The 19102-nt window shown below is 35.3% G+C and overlaps 1 protein-coding gene across 2 annotated transcripts; it reads right to left on the bottom strand.

Annotated features, from left to right (window-relative positions):
• Positions 1-1938: 1938 nt before the first annotated feature.
• Positions 1939-18418, bottom strand: LOC110664454 (probable E3 ubiquitin-protein ligase XBOS32). Of its 2 annotated transcripts, none has more exons than XM_021824160.2 (10): positions 17001-18418; positions 16844-16903; positions 16572-16643; positions 16297-16472; positions 16049-16212; positions 15325-15383; positions 15184-15230; positions 5950-6090; positions 4113-4204; positions 1939-2625 (listed from the first exon to the last, which is right to left on the bottom strand). In XM_021824160.2, exons 1-10 carry the CDS (start codon positions 17193-17195, stop codon positions 2093-2095), a joined length of 1539 nt encoding a protein of 512 aa, XP_021679852.2. In that variant the 5' UTR covers positions 17196-18418; the 3' UTR covers positions 1939-2092. The 2 variants fall into 2 exon arrangements, with proteins under 2 accessions (XP_021679852.2, XP_021679853.2); XM_021824161.2 differs by having other exon boundaries at positions 16049-16209.
• Positions 18419-19102: the final 684 nt, after the last annotated feature.

Genomic DNA, 19102 nt, shown 5'->3' with positions numbered 1-19102 from the left:
ATATATATATATAAAATCACCTTTTTTTTTTCTCTCTAATTTCCTTATCCTTTCATTATCTTCATTTTCTTCAACTTCTCTTATTTTTAATTTTTTTTCTCATCTATTTCTCATTCCATTTTTCTCCTATTTCCTTTCTCTCCTCTTCATTTTCTTTTTCCTTTAATTTATAATAAATTTTAGTTACAAAATAGGATTTTCTTAATAAAAAAATTTAGACTAATATAATTTGTTTCATAAAAAAGATTTCCTTGTTATTTTGTAAAATTATATTATTTTCCATAAGTTTTTATAAATTATTTTAGTAATTTTATTATAATATATTTATAAAGTTAAATTATTATTTACAATTTTTATTAGTAAATTATTTCTTAATCATATTAGTATACTATTTTTTTGTAATAAATAATTTTATTACAAATTTATCATTTTATTCAATTTTTCTTTATATTTTTTAAAATTAGAAAAAATTTATCAATGAATTTGAAAATTAATTGGTATTTTTTTAAAATTAACAATGAATTTATAATATTTAATTATTTTTTTCTCAATTTATGAACGAATTGTCAAATTTATTAATAAATTTACTAACATATTGTAAATTACTAACAGATTTTAATATCCACCTATAAATGAAATGCCAATAAGGTCAATAAGGTTCACAAGTTGACCTTATTCGCTAGTAATTGGTTGATAAGTTCTGTTTCCAACGGATTTTCTATGATTATCCGTAAAATTATTGTAGTCCATTTCAATGCTCCTTCGTTGCTGCATGTCAGACGATAAGGAAATAAGGCTGCCCATGCCATGCAATGGCTGCTTTCTCTCTATTACTTGAGTCTGATTGTTTGTTTTTGCATAATTTTCCATTTTCTGTCCAAAAGGCTTCTATGGCTGACACTGGATTGTTGTGATTCTCTGGTTTAATACATTTTTTTATCATAAAAAAATTATGATAAAATTCAAATTTTTTTTAGTAATTAAACCCTAATTTTATTGTGTAGGAATTAAAGAGTAGAAATGAACCACAATAAATTTTTTATTATAATTACCTTTAATTAAAAAAAAATAAAACAAAACAAAAAAAATCCCTAATATGGTCTATATTTGTTTCGTAGAAAATAACTTGTATATGACTTAATTTTTTAAAAAAATAACTTAATTTTTCTTTTGATCAGAAAAATATTTTTGCCTAATGCATTTTCCTAACTTGCTTCAAATGTTAAAGAATATGAAAAATATTTTTCTTAACACAAACAGTGCCTTATTAACAGCAGCAAATTCATTTGAGACATCTCTTCAGGGGCTTTTATTGGCTTTAATATATTCGCCAAGAACTTATTAAAAACTCTTCATTGATGAGCTTGATTAATTTACCCTGAAGACTTTGTGTTTTTCAAGGATTTTTGTGTCAATAAGCAAAGTGACGGCACACACTCAACTCTGGAATATAACACGCTCCTTATTAAAATCATAATAATTTTATCAAGACAGGACATACATACATAGCCATACACACACTTTTCACATTCGATGTGAAATTCCGAATAACCAACCCACGAGACCACTTAGCTATGGACTTAACGTAGAAGGCTCCATCGCACACTGGATCCGGTTAGAGCTACAACTTTTGATTTTTCGCGTCGATAGCCAGAGAGAAACACACCCGGCTTAGGTCACCTCAGGATAATTTTGATTGTACATAACAATTAAGAAAATAAAATAAAATAAAACCTTCTTCCTTTGTATTAAAAAAAAAAAGTAAATTAACCTCCTTGGTATTGAGCTAGCTAAAGCGTTCCAATTGTCCGTAAGCTGCCTTTTCTACTACCATCTTGCAGGCAACAGGGAAATATAGTAAGTCCAACCACCAAATGAAACTGAATGGTACAAAGATTCAATATTTAAACAACATTTCTTTTGTTTTGAGCACCAAAAGAAAGGTAAATCCCGAGATTTATTCTATAGATACGGTTGCAGATGCTTTTAATATATACAACCAAGATTACAAGCTTGAATCATGAACAAAAAGAAATTGGAAAAATTTTTCTTAAAAATATTTAAAAGAGAACAAAAGAATATTCAAGAAATCTCAGCTTCCATTTCCTATTGTTACATAATCATTGAGTGCAGAGAGCCAAGACCGCCTGCGCTCAGTGTCATTGTTAGAAGTGGATCGTCCAAGTCTCGGCCTTGAGCATCTCACCAATTGTTCGCGCAGTTTCCGATCAATGGTGCAAGGAACTAAAGAAGGACTTGTGTCCGAAGTTCCCAAGCAACCTCTAGCATTGAATTTCATGGATGGGAACTTCTGGCAACTTAAAGAGCGGAAAGAAGAAGAAAGAGGGGAAATTCTGGTGCATCCAATATCTGGCTTGCAGAGCGGAGTTATCATGGAATTGGGTTCTGGCTCCTCACCTGTACATGTGCAGAATGATAGCGACAAACTTGTTCTGGCAATTGCCTTCATCATTGGCCTAGTTCCTGGGAGCCTCACAAATGAAACTATGCCATGTCGGCAGAGAGGACAGGTAACTGAGCCAGGAGGACCTTGAGCAACTGCAGAGGTGCAAAATGTAGAACAAAGATACAATGCACACCATGTGCAGAATTCATGACGACAGCCTGCATCATTAAAAATCATAGATTTATTCATGGATTATTCAACAATAGCAGACAAGATTACCATTTGAGGCAACCTTCCAATTGTATAAAAAAAAATAAAAAAATACTAACATATTAATGGAAAAGCAACATATAAAACTTTTGGATTCAAAAATGAAACTCTTACAGATTCACCAGGACTGTTTTTTATCAGCTTTCTTTTTTCTTAATTACATAATGAAGGAAAAAACATTATTTGATAAGTCAATGAAAACAATATTTAAAAAGAACAAAATTATATTTTTTGAAAAGCAAAAAATCAATTTATTTTTATAATTGTCTTTTTCCATTCTCATATACTATCAAAATCACACATTAACCAAATATATTTTCATTGCATTTAAAGAGAGAGAGAGAGAGAGAGAGAGAGAGAGAGAGAGTTGACACAAATAATTTATTAAAAGCAAAAGAGCATAAGGTTAAACCAACAAAAGTACCATAATCTCACACTACCCGTCACCAATTGTATTACTTGCAGCTCTTTCAATGGGCAACTCATACAAATCAGTTTTACAATGCCAGATATCCAACCACCTTCCAAATAAAATAAAGGTTCCACTTTCTCATAATTTAGTAAACTGTTGAATTTTCACGTACACCGAACCTTTCTGCTCTTTAAGCTGCGTTTGTCTAACCTTGTACTCTAAGGCCACTTAGGAGATTTGAGTAAAGTTCATTATCAGCTCAACAAAAAAAAAATAATAATAAGTCTAGATTGCTTCATTATAGTGTTGCAATTATAAGTTTGTGACCTAATTAAATGTAAACAAGGACACTACACAGAACAAACACCTTATCGCTAATGCAATCAGACCACTTCTTTCACTCTCCTGAGATCTAAGAGCCAACAAATGTGTTTTGCAAAATATGAATCCAAAAAAGCATTTTAAGTAGCTTCATGAGAAAAGCAAGTTTTGCAAAGCGCCAACATGTCATGGCTTTTAGAGCTTAGGAGGGGCTACTCCTTCCAATCAACTTGTGTACATATTTGACTTCCATCCAACAAAACTTTCGCATATGCACACACTCTTGACCCATTAGATACAAATTGAAAGAAAATAAGTAACCTATAAACCAAATTGATAAAATAAAAATTGTAAGCAACTGAAAGGGCTCACAAAAGTTTACGAATATTAGATTATTAGCCTAAATAAATAGATGCAGAGCCATAATATGTAAATAAAAATCGCACCAAAGAGAAGTTCTGAGAACAGAATCCCAATATAGTCCTACCCTTCAGCATCTTTTGCAAAGTGGCTGCTCTCTGGCCCAAATCTACAACCTAATTGTTGAACCATGCACTAGTAGATGACCTTAAAAAAATATAGATCTGAAGAGAGCATTCAATTAACTGTCTTTTTCTCATAAATTATGAAGTTTGATGACATTAATTCTCTCACAAATATAATGGAATATTGGACACTATTTAGCTATTAAAAGAAACTTGCCTTCAGCAGCAACTGTGCATGTCCTCTCCAAACAAACAACACATTGATCATGGGATGTGGGTAGCAAATCCTCGTTCCTCCATCCACATTCTCTGGAAATACCCCAAAAAAATAATTCAGTTTGACATATAATCATTCTATTCCACACCCTAACTTGTCATCAAAGTGCATTAAGCATACTACATGACACACACTGAAAAAATTATTCCAACACAAAAACAAGAGATCTACATTTCTTGAATTCCTTTGCTGCTATATTATGGAGGCTAAAGTTCTAGTGAGAGCATAGCATATAAACTCAACATATGTTTTTGCTGTGCCATGCTCATGTATTTGATCCACACAGCATGCAATTCCCCTAAAGCATATCAATTTAGATCAGGTAGCTCAAGGACACAGATAAAACCTAAGCACATGACACAAGGATAAGTAAGATTATGTTACATATTATAGGAAAAGGAAAAGGAAGAAGGCAGGTAATGGTGTGTAATTGGTTGTCATTGATTGTGAAGGGAGGCAAGTAGTTAATTAGCTGGTTGGAGGCAAATTCAGATAAGAGTTGTTACTGTATTCAGGTGAAGTTGTTGGAGTTGTTACTTTCAGTTAGAGATGTAGGGATTTGTTACTTAAGCAGTTACCAAGTGGTGGGAACTGCAGTATAAATGAGCTAGGAAAGCTCCTGTATTACTCATTCAAGAAACTGAATTAGTAATACAGATCTCTCTCTTCTGAATTCTCCAAATCTCCCTCTTCTTCTACTTCTCTCTCTCTCTCTCTCTGCTCTATTTCTTCTCTGTTAGGGTTTCCACCCTAATAAATTAATTCATTATGGAAATTACAGTTTTAAAGATGATTGGCAATATAGATTGTGTGACAAAATGCGTACCCAGACCTGTGGGACTGTGAAATATACAGCAAGTTAGAAACATACAAGACCCAAGTCTTCGAATGGCCATGAAAAAAAACCCTACATGATGCTAGTGATTTTCATATGTAGATTTTCACTTGGCTGATACAAATTCTAATACATGTCCCCCTTTTCCATGATCCTTTTCACGGATTAATGCTAATGTCCAAAGAGGGCTTTATTTGCCTCTACACTTCTTTGAACCATATTTCAATTTGGATACTAGAGATAACAATTCTTGAAGACACTAAGGGTGAATTTGTTGTGAGGTATAGCCTTATTGGACAATATGGAATAACATGGTACAAGGCAGCATAGGACAAGACAAATAATTGTCCACTCTTGTGTTTGTATATGTTATGGAGAAGACAAATTAATTATATTATATAATTATTGATATTTTAAAAACTACATAATTATTATATTAATTAATAAATATATTTGACATAACAAGTTAATATGATATGTTAATAATATTAAATAAGAATATTTCAAAAAATTAATTTCATTCCATTAATGGTATTAAAAAAATTATAACATTTATTTATATTATCATTTTATCGAGCTTTTCAAAATACAATTTTTTTTAATTCTTGTCCCATGCAACAAGACAAGCTGACACATGATAAGTGAAGGGGCAGAAAATAAAGGCCTGGACAAGACAAGAGTCCACTCTTTTTTTGTCCAATCGGTGCACCAAACATTGGACAAGGAAAAATTGTCCAGGTGTATCATGTTCAGTCCACTAAATCAAATGCACCCTAGGATGAAAAAAAAAAAAAAAAAAAAAAAAAAAAACCCACTCTTTGGGAAGTGTTCAAGATGTCAATAATTCAACTAAGTTGAGGATAAAAAAAAAAAATCAATATTCATAAATAGGATGACGCAATAGATATAGCCAATGCAATATTACAGTCAAACCGTACTCACCTAGCAATTTTAACGATGCTCTTAAGGGGAAGAGATAGATAAGGTGAAGGAGATATTTGTGGTGGGTGTTCTGGCTGTGTGCTAAGTATTTCCTCAAGTTCATTTCTATGCCACGAATGAGCAACCATCAAAGGAGTCCATCTGGAACCAAAGAAAACAAAAAAAGAACAACACAGAAATATGTCGACAACCTTCAATTAATAAAGATAACCAGCACGTAGATAATATGCTTAATCTCATAAATATTAAGGTACAATCGATGGTCACCATGATTGGACCTGGATATCAAAAGGTAAGCAGTTCACTCCAAACTCCTATGTACAGATTTGTCTCCAAGTCCAAGATGATGATGTCAAAATGAAATGATCTTTTGAACACCTAAACTAGCTCCTAAAAGCCAATTATGTTGCAGATGTAATGTGATTTCTCATTTTATTTTCAGCATATGGAATCCTAACTGTCTAATAGAAATGAGTCAACCATTCAGATTTTACTAGTGATATCAAGACTTACCACTATAAAAACAAACTCATATAGTTCAATTATAAAGGTATACAGGATTATAAGGTGAAGTTGTGAGTGCAAAAGTCTGTTTTAATAGATGCTCAATGCTCATTACCACTCATCGCAAATGGCAGAGCTAGAATTCATTTGGAGGGACAGAGGTGGGTACGTCTTATTAATTATGAAATAAACTTAAAATTAACTGGATGTTATTTAAAATGAATTTAATGCAGTCCATATTAAATGAGATAAAAAAAAAAAAAAAGTAACATCAACACTAACAAAAGGAAAATCAAAGAAGCTAATTAAAAAGGGAAAATTCGCAAATAAATAAACAAAGTATTTTACCACAAATTTGAAATAATTTTACCTAATTTTATCATCTCTTTCACATTTTGGAATATAGAATCAGGCCATTTTACCCGTGTTGAAAATAAATATGTAACAAAGTTGTGTAAAGGTTTAATGATAGTATCAGCGACTATCGAAGAGACAAAATTAAAATGGGAAAGAATTTGGTTGCAATGTTCAACAAGAGATTCATTACCCGTTATATTGAGCTGCATTTCTTTCCTTTGAAAAGTTCAAAAGTAAAATTTTTGCCTTGGGATGAGAGCCTATGAGGTCGAAAGGAAGGAGAAAAGGGTATATGTATATTGGGATAGGCTACATGGATCATTTTTTGCCATTCAAATATGTTTGAGATCAGTTCTACATTAATATTCAATGATTGTAAATTTTTTGAAACTACTTTGCTCCACATCATTTTAAATCTCTCCCTTTTCCTCCTCACTTCTTCCACGACTAATTTATCCCAATTCCATACAAGAGCATTCGATTTGCTACATTGGATATGATCAAACCATTTCAAACGACACTCTCTAATCTTATTCCCAATGTGTGCTACTTGCACCCTTTGACAGATATGGTCATTTCTAATCTTATCCATTATCGTAGTCGCAAGGGTTTTTGCGGTCGCCGAACGATTCTCACCGAAGCGAAAAAAGTGAGGAGTCGATACTTTAATTTTAAGGGGAATTAAAGGAAACCATTTGTAAAAATAAAATTTATAAAAACCACTTCTAAAACAGAGATTCTAAGCTCGGAGTCCGTGTATGTGTGGGAAAGGTGTTAAGCACCCTACCTCGTCCCTCAATGAGGGCAAGCGGATTCAACGATGTACTCTTTATAATTTAAGATCGATAATTTTGGGGTTAGAAGTATGATGTTGGTCCCTATTATTAATAAAATGAACGTTTGATATTTCACTATTTCGGGTTACCTAAGAACACGAGTACATAGAATGACCCTACAGTGAATTGATATTGTGTTTGTTTAATTTGTTATGTCTTTATTAAGTTTCTCCCTCCACGAATTAGGACTCTAATTCCAAAGAGGTGTTATTCAGTCCCTAAAGATTCATAACGGGTGAGGAGAACTCTCAGCTGACGCATTATATACTTTATCATTGGCATTCAAATAACTGAGGGTGTAGTGTATGTAATGGATATACAAGAACCGATATGAGCATAGATTTTCATTCCTCTTAATTAGGACTCTAATTCAAAAGGGATGTATTAATTAAAACCTAGAAAATTCTCTTCATTAATGAGGACTCTCAGTTAATAGAGGGATATCTCATCATCGGCATAATTATCCATAAAATCTTTACTTATATCGTTTCCTATTAAATTGTTTAATATTTTTTTTTAATAATGGTATTTTCTTTGACTAAGCCAAACTGAAACGAGGACTCTCCCTTAATAATATAAGTATGAGCACCTTGAGGAGGACTCTTTATCGAGCCTCAATATAAGATTCGGGATTCTTGGAATGACTTTCCCGCGAACCCATTATTAGAACATGTGATAAATTTTATAAAAATGCAGGAGCTAACAAGGGAAGGACTCTCTCCCGATCTCCCCTAATTTGATACAAAACGATTTTATTAGAATTTTAGACTAAGGGGATTCAGGAAAGGACTCTCCACCGATCTCTCTGATTTAATATCAAAGAAAATTGTTAAAGACACAGGAAGTTCCAGGAAAGGACTCTCTCCCAATCTCCCTTAATTTAGAAAGTGAGTTAAAAAGTCACGGATGTTGAGCCGAACTCTTCGTCGACCTTCTTCTAGAGAACCGAAGTAGTATACCGCACGTGTAATTTCTTGATCCCTTTATTACCCGAACTTTCTTGATTTCCGATCTCATAACTTGTTGTTCAAGTTCGCCTCGGTTTCTAGTCTCGTAATTTACCTGTCCGAGCTAATCTCGGTTTCTGATTTCATACCTTATCTGTCCGAGCTAGTCCAGGATTCCGACTTCACAACTCATCCGAACCTTTTACATCAATCCGGAATACATCTATTTTCCTAATTATTTTTCCTTTATTCAGATCGGGAATTTCCATATCGTCACTTCTATCCGTACTCCTTACGGTATTTACGAAATGTCAGTGACCCAAACTTTCATTCTCATACGAAATAAAATAAAAATTAAGAATAAAGCAATGATAAAAATAAAACTCACGAATGTCACGATAGAAAGCCAAAGACAATATTTGTGAGATATGTCAAACTTGATGCAACCCTATTCTAAAAATTCGGTGTGACATGATACCTTAAAAATACTTACGTCATGCACACAGGCTAGTGATACTTAGAGTGATAAGTTAAACGCTTACCTGTGGAGAGTTGAAATAATGGAGAAGCCAATACTGATGCCCTGCAAACCTGAAGCTGCTAAAGCTGAGACGACAAAGTGACTTTGTGCTGCCGAAGGTGATGAAAGTGAGATCTTGATGACGAACTGAGTTTAGACTTTCAAGATGGTGCACTATTGCTAAGGATATGGATTGCAAGACCTGTAACTCTAGTGATAAGATCCTTTAGAAAACTTGTTTTTAAAGTCTCCAGAAACCTTAAGAGCTTCAGAATAAAAGGCAATAAAGCTACAGCGAAAGTCAGAGATTTCCCTTGATAAAAACCCCTCCTTTCTTCTTTTATACAGTATTGCATGCAGATATTTATAGAAAATGGATACTCAAAATAGAGGGTCAGGATTTCAGCAAGAAGAGATGCCTCGTTCGGATTTTAAAGGACAAAATCCGATGTCTTAGAATTAAAGAGAATCAAAATTGAATATTATGATTTAGTTCAGAATTTCTGTCTTTTCATTCTTTTATCCAACGGTTAGGAGTCCTACCTTACATAATAGATCCAAGGGCTGAGAATAAAATGTGCCAAATCGGTTATTCGTTTTTAATCTGAAGGTCTCAAATTTGTCCTTACAAGTGTGATCAACAGTGTGCATTGAGATGTACGGGGATGCTTTAACCGTTTGAGATCCGATGGTAATGAGTTCGTCCTTACAAATGAGATGGATGGTGGGGATTAGATTGTACCCCAAATGCTTTAACCAATTTCGGATCTGACGGTAGGGGAATTAGTCTTATGGATTAAGGGTCATGATTGAAAGCGATTCGATTCCACAAGCCTTCCGATCTCTCATCATGGCCGTCGGTTCTGAGACCTCTTATTCCGATCTCTTAATCTAACTCTTTCCGCGTCTAATCTCTTCTCGTCTCTTCTTTATATCCGACCAGTACCATTGAACTCTTAATAAGGAAGCATTAAATTCTTCAATTACCAATGAGCCGCTTCGAGTTCTGCATGCATTAAATGCCAAGGCCCTATATATATGCGAGAGAGAATTCCGTCATTTTCACACTCACACTCTTCCTTCCCTAGTGAATTTTCAATGTGCTATTTTTCTGATCCTTACTTTCCCGGCGAGAATTCTCATTATGACCACTACCTCAATCTTTTTCCGATAGCTTTCTTTGCCCATTGCCTGAAAATGGACGATACCAGCGATCAGATAACAACGAGAACATCACCCAATGACGACGAGAAAACCGGACTAATTGACCGATTAGAGTCAAAATGACTACCGAGCCGATCTCTAATCAGTTTATCGGTCTAAGCAGCGGACCGATCTTGGACAAAAGTACTGCTAATTTCAATCTTGATATCGGTGACCGCCTCTTAAAATTCATTTGGCTCCTAACCATGTCAGGGGTCCCGACTGTAGTTCGGTTCTGATCGATGACATCGACGATGACACCGAGCTTCCCGTAGTCTTTACCATAGTTGACGAGAGCTACCCTCCCGATCTCCAAGTATCTCTTGAACGGCATCTTGAAGTCGGGAGAAGCCCGAACTTTGGGAGCGAGATAAGTAGAATGTAGAGTAGAGTAAGGGATATTTGTAATCACTGATCTTGAGAGATCGACCAAATAATGTAAGCTGATCATTTGAAAATGAAATGTACTTTTACTTATTAAAATTGATTTCGTTTATTCTGCTTTTATTTTATCATTGCATTGATTATTTTTTCGATCTCTATTAATTGTATCCGATCTGATCCCTAATCGAATCCCAAATTCCACCGATCTCCTTCGTCCGAACTTCGTTATTATCCACTTTATGGTAACTCCCTGCAACCGCCCTTACTTGCTCAATCTTCCTGCTTCTGGAATTTTCCTTTGACGCAAAATTGAAGTGACTGGATTTTCGCTAATCGATGCGTCACTTAGGGTATCGCGAGCATTTAATGGTTGGACTAGTATAAATAGGAGGGGGGGAGTAACCATTTGCACACATATGCCATTTTCGATTTTTCCACTCAATCCAACGCTCTCTCTCAGTTTCTACATTTTTCGGCACCAATTTATACTCTGGTAAGGGTCTTGATCTTTTTCTGGTTAAATTTGTCGTCGTTATTCAAAAATAAGTGACACAGAAGGTCAGAGAGTTGCAAGCCCCTCTTCCGTTCACTTTTCATGGACCTCGGAAGAAGGCGATGCGACTGGGCCAAGTGGACGATCTGAACCCGTAATGGACATCATCTCGATCTCTACAAGCACAAGCTTCGACCATGAGGAAAGAAAATCTACTTGTGGATGAACTGTCGTCGGTACTCGAGGAAGCCGATCTCCACTCTATTAGCCAAAAATATAACCTCCGGATCGACTCTTTCGAGCTAATTAGATGCTATGAGGGTCTTCAAGCCGATCACTTCTTTAACGAAACCGATCGGATCATGGTGTATGAAGAGCAATTAAAAGCCAGGTTTCGGTTTCCCTTGGATGAATTTTATAAAGACGTTCTGAATTTCCACCGAGTCAGCGTAGCTCAAGTGCACCCGAATTCTAGGCGAACTATGGTGGCCTTTAGAGGTCTTTGCCGGGCTAAGGGACTTGAGCCAACAGTTAAGGTTTTTGCTGAACTACATACGCTTGCTTGGCGAAAAAACGATGAGTATTGGTTTTTCCAAGCCAAGCCAAACTGCGGGCTCTTCACCGATCTCTCTTCCTTGCTAAAGAACTGGAAAGATCAGTTTTTCATACTGTAAAGATCCTAATGGCTTCGAGGGCGTCCCGCGTAATTGGAATTATTTGGTCCCCAAAGCACCAAAGAAGATCACTCTAAACAATGACGAGGATGCCATGGTGAAGGAACTGAAGAGCCAAGCGATCACTCACAAATATTGATGTTCGAACGTAATTATGGCCGAACTAAAATGGTGGATGATGCGAGTGATCGCCTGCGAAGATTACCAATTGCAACTCTATGACCTTCGCCCCGGTAAAACCTGAACCTTGGGTCTTCGAGTCTTAGCAAACTCACTAACTTATTTTACGTGCAGGTATGGCTGGGGGCAAATCCGTTAAGGAGAGTCACAAGCGGAAAAGGGAGCTCGCCCGAAAAGTGTTAGAGATGAAAGAGGCCATTGCTGCTGCTCAGAGAGAAGCCGTAGCGGAAGTGCAGAGCTCTCCATTTTGACCTCAAGAACGGCCGACTTCAGAGGTAGAGTTTGTCACCTCAGAGCCTCCCATTCACCCTACTGAACCTCCTCCTTCACCTCCGGTCTCTTCAGATGCAGAGGGCGGTCATTTTGGGCCAGTCATCCCGGCCGCTCGACCGCTTTCCCAGGACGCTCAGGTCTTACTTCAATCATTGGAGAGGAACCACTTAGTTCGAAGAAATCCTGATCTAGCTAAGGTCTTAGGTGCTTCTATCTGCTTTCAAGAAGATCAGACTCGGATGGCCCAGGATAGCATCGACGATGTCCTGACTCAGACAATGAGTTTGGGCCTGAAGGCGGTTGCGAACCAACAAGTGCTTAGGGAGAATGCCCATCTCTTAAGGAGGGAGATCATTAAGGCGGTCCAAAATGTAGCAGCTGCAAAGACTCAACTCTCGGCAGCCAATGATCAAATCGCTAACTTAGAAGGCCAGGTGAGGTCTTATGAGGAAAGGACAGCTCAACTGGAGCCGGAACTTGAGAACTCTCGGGCCTGCCGAATTGCTGATCTAGCTTGACTTTCTAACGAGATCAAGGCCAAGGAGAAAGAGGCTCTGATGAAAGAGGCCGGTGCTTATGTAAATGCCGATAGCAATCTCTTAGCCGAGCTAGTGAAGCGCTACCCTGAAGAAGACTTTACCTGGCTGGAGAAGCTCGCCTCGGGAGCTAAGGTTGAGAGTGAAGAGGAGCGAGAGAGAGAGGAGGGAGAGAATATTGAAAATGTACCTGAAGAGCAGGCTAGGGAAGACCCTCCTGCAGAATGACTTGTAAACTTTTATCTCTTGAAATGAATTTTAAAGTTTTTCACAATCAATTCTTGATGAGATCAGAAAATATCAAACTAAGCATGGATGAATGCTGAATCAACTCCCAATTGATTGGATGAGCTTGAGCACAAAACCTAAGATCGGTTATTGATCATAAAACATGATTGCCTAGAGAGATCAGAGAATTTTGTGACTGCAAATTAATTAAAACTTGAAAACATTTTAAAAATAATTTGAGAACGGGTCATGGACCATTTATTTAGAGATCGGATAAAATACTAACTTGGTTAACTATTCGAACAATTCGGACGAGATACCTGGTCATGAATTTACCCGCGATTTGGGATTTTGAACACAGAGAGATCGGGAGATCAACAAAATGTAAGATTAGATGCTCTGAAGATCCGACGCCAATCTGAACAGGTCGAATAAGCAGAGAGATCGAAGAAAATTTGATTTGAACTTTCTTGCGGTCAAATAAACTTGTAATTTATCTTTATCTGTGAGGTTATCAATTTAGGGAAAATGACCTGTGGTTAGGTAACTGGTTGAGATCAGATAAACGCCTTCAAGGGAGATCGACTAAATTGCAATCCTTATTAAAAGGTGTATGTTAATTACAAGAGTTATGCCTTTGAAGATCGGCTAAAATATGGTGTCTACAATCGTAATATCAAACATCTATCTTAACATCCATATCTCTGCCACAATCATCTTGTGGAAGTGTTGTATCTCAGATGCCCAACATTAACTTCTGCACAACATTGCTGGCCTAACCATAGTTATATAGAGCTTACCTTTCACTTTGTCAGGTATCTTACGATTGCATAAAACACCCGTCACACTCCTCTATTTCATCCATCCTATTTTAATACTAAGAGTTACATCCTAGTCTATTGCTCTATTATTTTGGATGGTGTATATGACAAGTTATAGTACATATTGTGTTCTAACTGTTATGGAAAGTCAATCATTATATTATTTCTGTATTCTTTGTTTCTATTTAATTTTTTTATTTTTTTTTTCTTCATAGGAATCAATTGTATATAAATACCCATGTACAGATTAATTGATATCAATGAGAATCATCTCTTTCTACACTAACAATTAACAACAAAACAGTAAACTCCCTCCCCTCCTCCATTGATGAAAAGTGCTACTTCCCCTAGTTTCTTTACGATCCTATGTCATTGACATAATTGGGCTGATGTCCTGATACATTAAAGTGTAAGCACTAGCAAGTTCCATTGATTTCCAAACAATGCTCAGCTGAATCAAGCTGAGCGCCCTAGCAAGTTCCATTGATTTCCAAACAATGCTTAGCTGAATAAAGCTGAGCACTTATATTTTATACTCAGAAGTTAGTGCTTTTTATTGGAGTGGTTTCCATACATAGTATCAAACCCTCTTCAACTAAAAGGTCTAAAGTTCAAATGTGAGACCCATCTTACTAATTAAATTCATCACAAGATAAGGCAGACCCTGTGTCTATCCATACAATAAACCCCATGGGCTCTGGGTAAGTGGATGCGGTAAAGATATTAGGATTTATTCTGAGGTCCTTAGTTACAATTTTGAGCATTTAAGCTGAGCGATTTCTTAACATTATAATGTAATCGCTACATTAAGAAAAATATGCTGCTCCTTTCAGGACTCTTAAGTGGGCCACTTTTCTCTAGCCCCTTTCTCCTTGAGAGGTTCCTGTACCATCTAGTGACAAGGATCTCATTGATCAATGGAAACCACAACCTGGCACCCTCCCTACTTCAGTTAACGCATTATAAATGGATGATAACTTCAATCTAACATATTAAACTTCAGGCAGCAGGAGACAAGATAATCTAAAATGTTTTCTTAAGCAATCAATTTCTAACCATGTCAACTACAAAACTATGGATGAGGGATATGTACTGATTTAAGATATCATGCAGAAAAGTGAAGTTATTAAGAGATAAAGATCAAACAGGGAACTGTCACGTGTATAAGTTTTCCTACAGCCTAGTCACATAACAGACAGAGGTCACTTCTAAAGCAAATGGATGACAAATGCAAATTACTACATGTCATGAACATTAGTAAACATGGTAGATACATACCCATTTACATTTTCAGCGGTCAGACTGGCACCCCTGGCAATCAAAATCTGAACAAAAATAGATAAGAAAATGGTAAAGTTTCATCATAATTGTAACATCATGACAGAATTCAGATTTATTCTTCTTTAATAAGAAGCATACATGACAACATTGTGCATTTCCACCACATGCAGCATAATGAAGAGGTGTGCTTCCAGCACCTGAAAAGTAACAACAGGCATACAACTTTATAAAAGATGTTAACTGCAATGCTAAAAGATTCAATCCACAATAATCATAGCCTTGAGTTATTAACTAGCATGCATCTTTAACAACATTAGAGAGGCAGATGTTCTATTGTTAAATATGTGTTGCCTAGACCATTATCAAGTAGCATGTTATATTTTAAAGTCATATTAATAGTTTAGTAATGTATTTAAGGATTATATATTACACAACCAAGTTCACAATACTGTTTTCTACAGATGGCAAGGAAAAACATTTTCAACAGATCCTCCTAAATATTACCTACTATCATACCTTTTCCAACATTTCAAGTAAGATAACCTTGAAGTTGATTCCTTGCAAGTTGCAACAAGCATGAAATAAAGATTTGAAATGGATTTGCAAAATCCAATCCAATTTAAAAGCCTCTTAACTACTATTCAAATAGGGAAAGAATGCAGTTAACACTATGGTCATGAAGTTTTCAATCTAGCACCCAAGTCAGAGAAGGGCTTCAATTTCAAAGTAATATCCAACAAAAAACAACATAAGAATAACTAAAAGACCACCTCCATCACTGTTCGACTAAAATCCAGAAAATTCATTGAACAAGTAATGGACAATATTTATAAATTGAGAATATGAAAGATAATGACACTACCTATGAGATCAATTGTAGTTCCATCTTCCACAGTGACCTCAAAAACAGAAGCTCCTAAGTCCAAGAGCAATTGTACAGTTTCAACATGCCCATTTAGTGCTGCCATATGCAGAGCAGTGATGCCTCCATCAGCAGCTCTATTGATTACCTGATGGAGAGCACTGATGCAAGCAAAACATGGCAATTTAAAACAACATGATAGGAAAAAAGCAGATCACAGAAGTGAGAGAACATATAGTTGAAAGTACCCTTCATCTAACTCTGAGATTGATCCATTGGTGGTCGATATATCCTTCAATATATTCCAACAATCAGCGATGCTAGGTATGTAATCTGCTAGGAGAAGGCGTATGCAACGAGAATGACCATTCAAAGCAGCCAAGTGGAGTGCAGTACCCCCATTAAGATAATCTGATCTGTGAATCTATATTCGAGGATTTCAGTAATATGTCACAATCTTAAAATCCTTTAAACTATTAATGGTCAACATGATATGAATGAATGAATCAAGTGAAATACTTACATTGGCTTTAAAAAGCATCAAAATCAAAACAACCTCCCAATGTCCATGCTGACAAGCTTGCATCAAAGCAGTCTGTTTACCCAAATGAAAAATTCAATGCTTTATTATTTGATAGAAATGGTAAACTTATTTTGATTATTCTTCAAGTAAAAGCAAAATTGAATGATCACTGAAGTGAAGAGGATAAAAAAAAAAACTAAAATAACAGTCGATAACTGATTCTAAGAAACACTAAAAATCTAAAAATCTCAGTGAGGCAACGACAACATTACCTGACCACGATAATTCCTCAGATTAATATCAACTCCAGACTCAATCAAGAGAGAAAGTATCTAAAAACATGGAACAACACAGTTAGAAGGACTCGTACATAAATTTTCACAACCTCAATACAAGAGATTTTCCAGCTCGATTGTAAATATAAAATACCTCATAGTGACCTTGAGCTGCAGAGTAGTGCAGTGGAGAATTTCGAACCCCAAATGTGGAGTACCTCGCAAGCCTTGGATTGCATTCCAATAAGGCCTTGGCTTCTTGAAGATCTCCATCTCTTGCTGCAGAAACTAAACGTTCCCCGGATGCAGAACAACCGAAAGAATTACCCATGATGCTTAGAAATTTCATGATTTTTAGCCCCACAAGAAAGTATTTTTTATCAAATGGAACCGTAAAAGGGTGGGGTCTTTGAATCCTCAACCCTTATATCATTTAAAGCTTGTAACAAAGAAAAGAGACGAAATGGAAAATTAAAAAAAAAAGAAAAGAAAAGAAAAGAAAAACAGGAAATGAGTACAGACAGGCAAGCACTATCAAGTCACATAAATTCTTTGGTATCTACCAAACTAACAACCACCCAAAGCTCACTTACTTATCAAAGAATTGGTTGCAATGGTCAGAATCTCACTGACTATTGATGATTCCTAAGGTGAATTCTGAGAAAGAAAGACTCCTGTTGACATCCAAATGAAAGAACAAAAAAGGGGCTTTCTCCAACCGGCTAAGAAAAAAAAGGCAAAAGTAACTGCAATTTGAATGCGACCCTTCATAGGCTAGTTAAATATATCTCGTAAACTTCGACAAACCCAACAAACATTACAATACAACAATGAGATCCAAATCAATTTTCAACGCCATCCAATTTACACTCTCAATAAATTTTACAAAACAAATATTTTCCTCTTAGAAAACGATGATCTCCGTACTTTCCAAACAAAATATCAAAATCTCCAAAAATTTCCCTGTACCTACTTCCTTACAATTCTCAAAGAATCAAAATCTCCAAAGCCCTGTTTTCAGATTTTCTTGAAAGAACCAAAATCTCCAATAGATATTAAAGAAATATTCTATACCAAGTCCCAAATTTTACCTCCGCAGAACCCACGTCCAAATTTACAATAAAAAACCAAAATCTCCAATCCTCATCTACAAATATGCAAGAGCCGTAAAAACCCAGATCAAGTGCCTCCCTCTGCCCGGAGATAGTGATCAAAAAAATTGACCAAATGCATACCAAAGAAATACGAAAATTAAGATAGAGCAACACTAGAATGTCAAGAAGAAAATTGAATGCCTATATATCTGGCGAAGTTAAAATTTAGCAAAATTGAAAATTGGAAGAGCAAAAGAGATTATGAAAAAGCATAAACTTTAAAAAATAAAAAAATAAAAAAATTGAAATACGGGCTCATAAAGAGAGCGACTGTTAACTGCAACTTCAACCAACATAAGGATAGAGAATTTTATAGGAGAATGCATGAAAGGCGTGATCGGATGTAGATAATAATTTTTGTCCAATCAACTTCGGTTCTCTCGCGGAGAGAAAATAATCCCTTTTTTTTAACCTTTATTCTTTGAAGGAATAAAATAAAACTTAATAGTTTTTTTTTTTTAATTAATAGTTTTGTCTGAGAATATTTATAAATTAATTAATTAAGATGAAAATATTGTTTTAATTATGAAATTCATATATAATATTTTAAAAATAATACTTTAATTACAATTATTCGATCTTATAATAATATTTTCATTTCAGTTAGTTGATGTATAGACTTATAAAGAATTATTGACTCAATTTCACTATCTAATTCAAAAGTACAAAATAATGCTATGCTATCTAAGAAGAAAAGTTATATTGCTCAATTCAATATGAAATTTCTTGGTATGAATTTAAAAATAAAAATATTAGCTTGTAGAAAGAAAAACTCAATAACCATCAATAGTCTCGTGCACGCCTAAATCTCTCTTCTTCTCTTTCTTTATCTTTTTTTTTTTTTTTGGTTTAAAAACTTGAACCTCTAAAATAAAAAATTTGGTTGAAGTAGTGCTTCAATAAAGGAAAACATCTTTTAGACGATGGTAAAGGGCTTGAAGAGCCTTCTGTATTTTAATCATATTGATAGAATTAGGGGTGAGCAGATTTCGGTTCAAACTAAAAAATTGAATCGAATTGAATCAATTCTGTCACACTTTACTCTTCTGTAAGGTATAAGATGATCCCGTAGAATATCTAATGAACTACTAAGCTTCATTAT

This window comes from Hevea brasiliensis, chromosome 17, assembly GCF_030052815.1.
Source record: "Hevea brasiliensis isolate MT/VB/25A 57/8 chromosome 17, ASM3005281v1, whole genome shotgun sequence".
In the NCBI taxonomy this organism is placed as follows: domain Eukaryota; kingdom Viridiplantae; phylum Streptophyta; class Magnoliopsida; order Malpighiales; family Euphorbiaceae; genus Hevea; species Hevea brasiliensis.
This window is presented reverse-complemented; position numbering and strand designations above follow the sequence as displayed.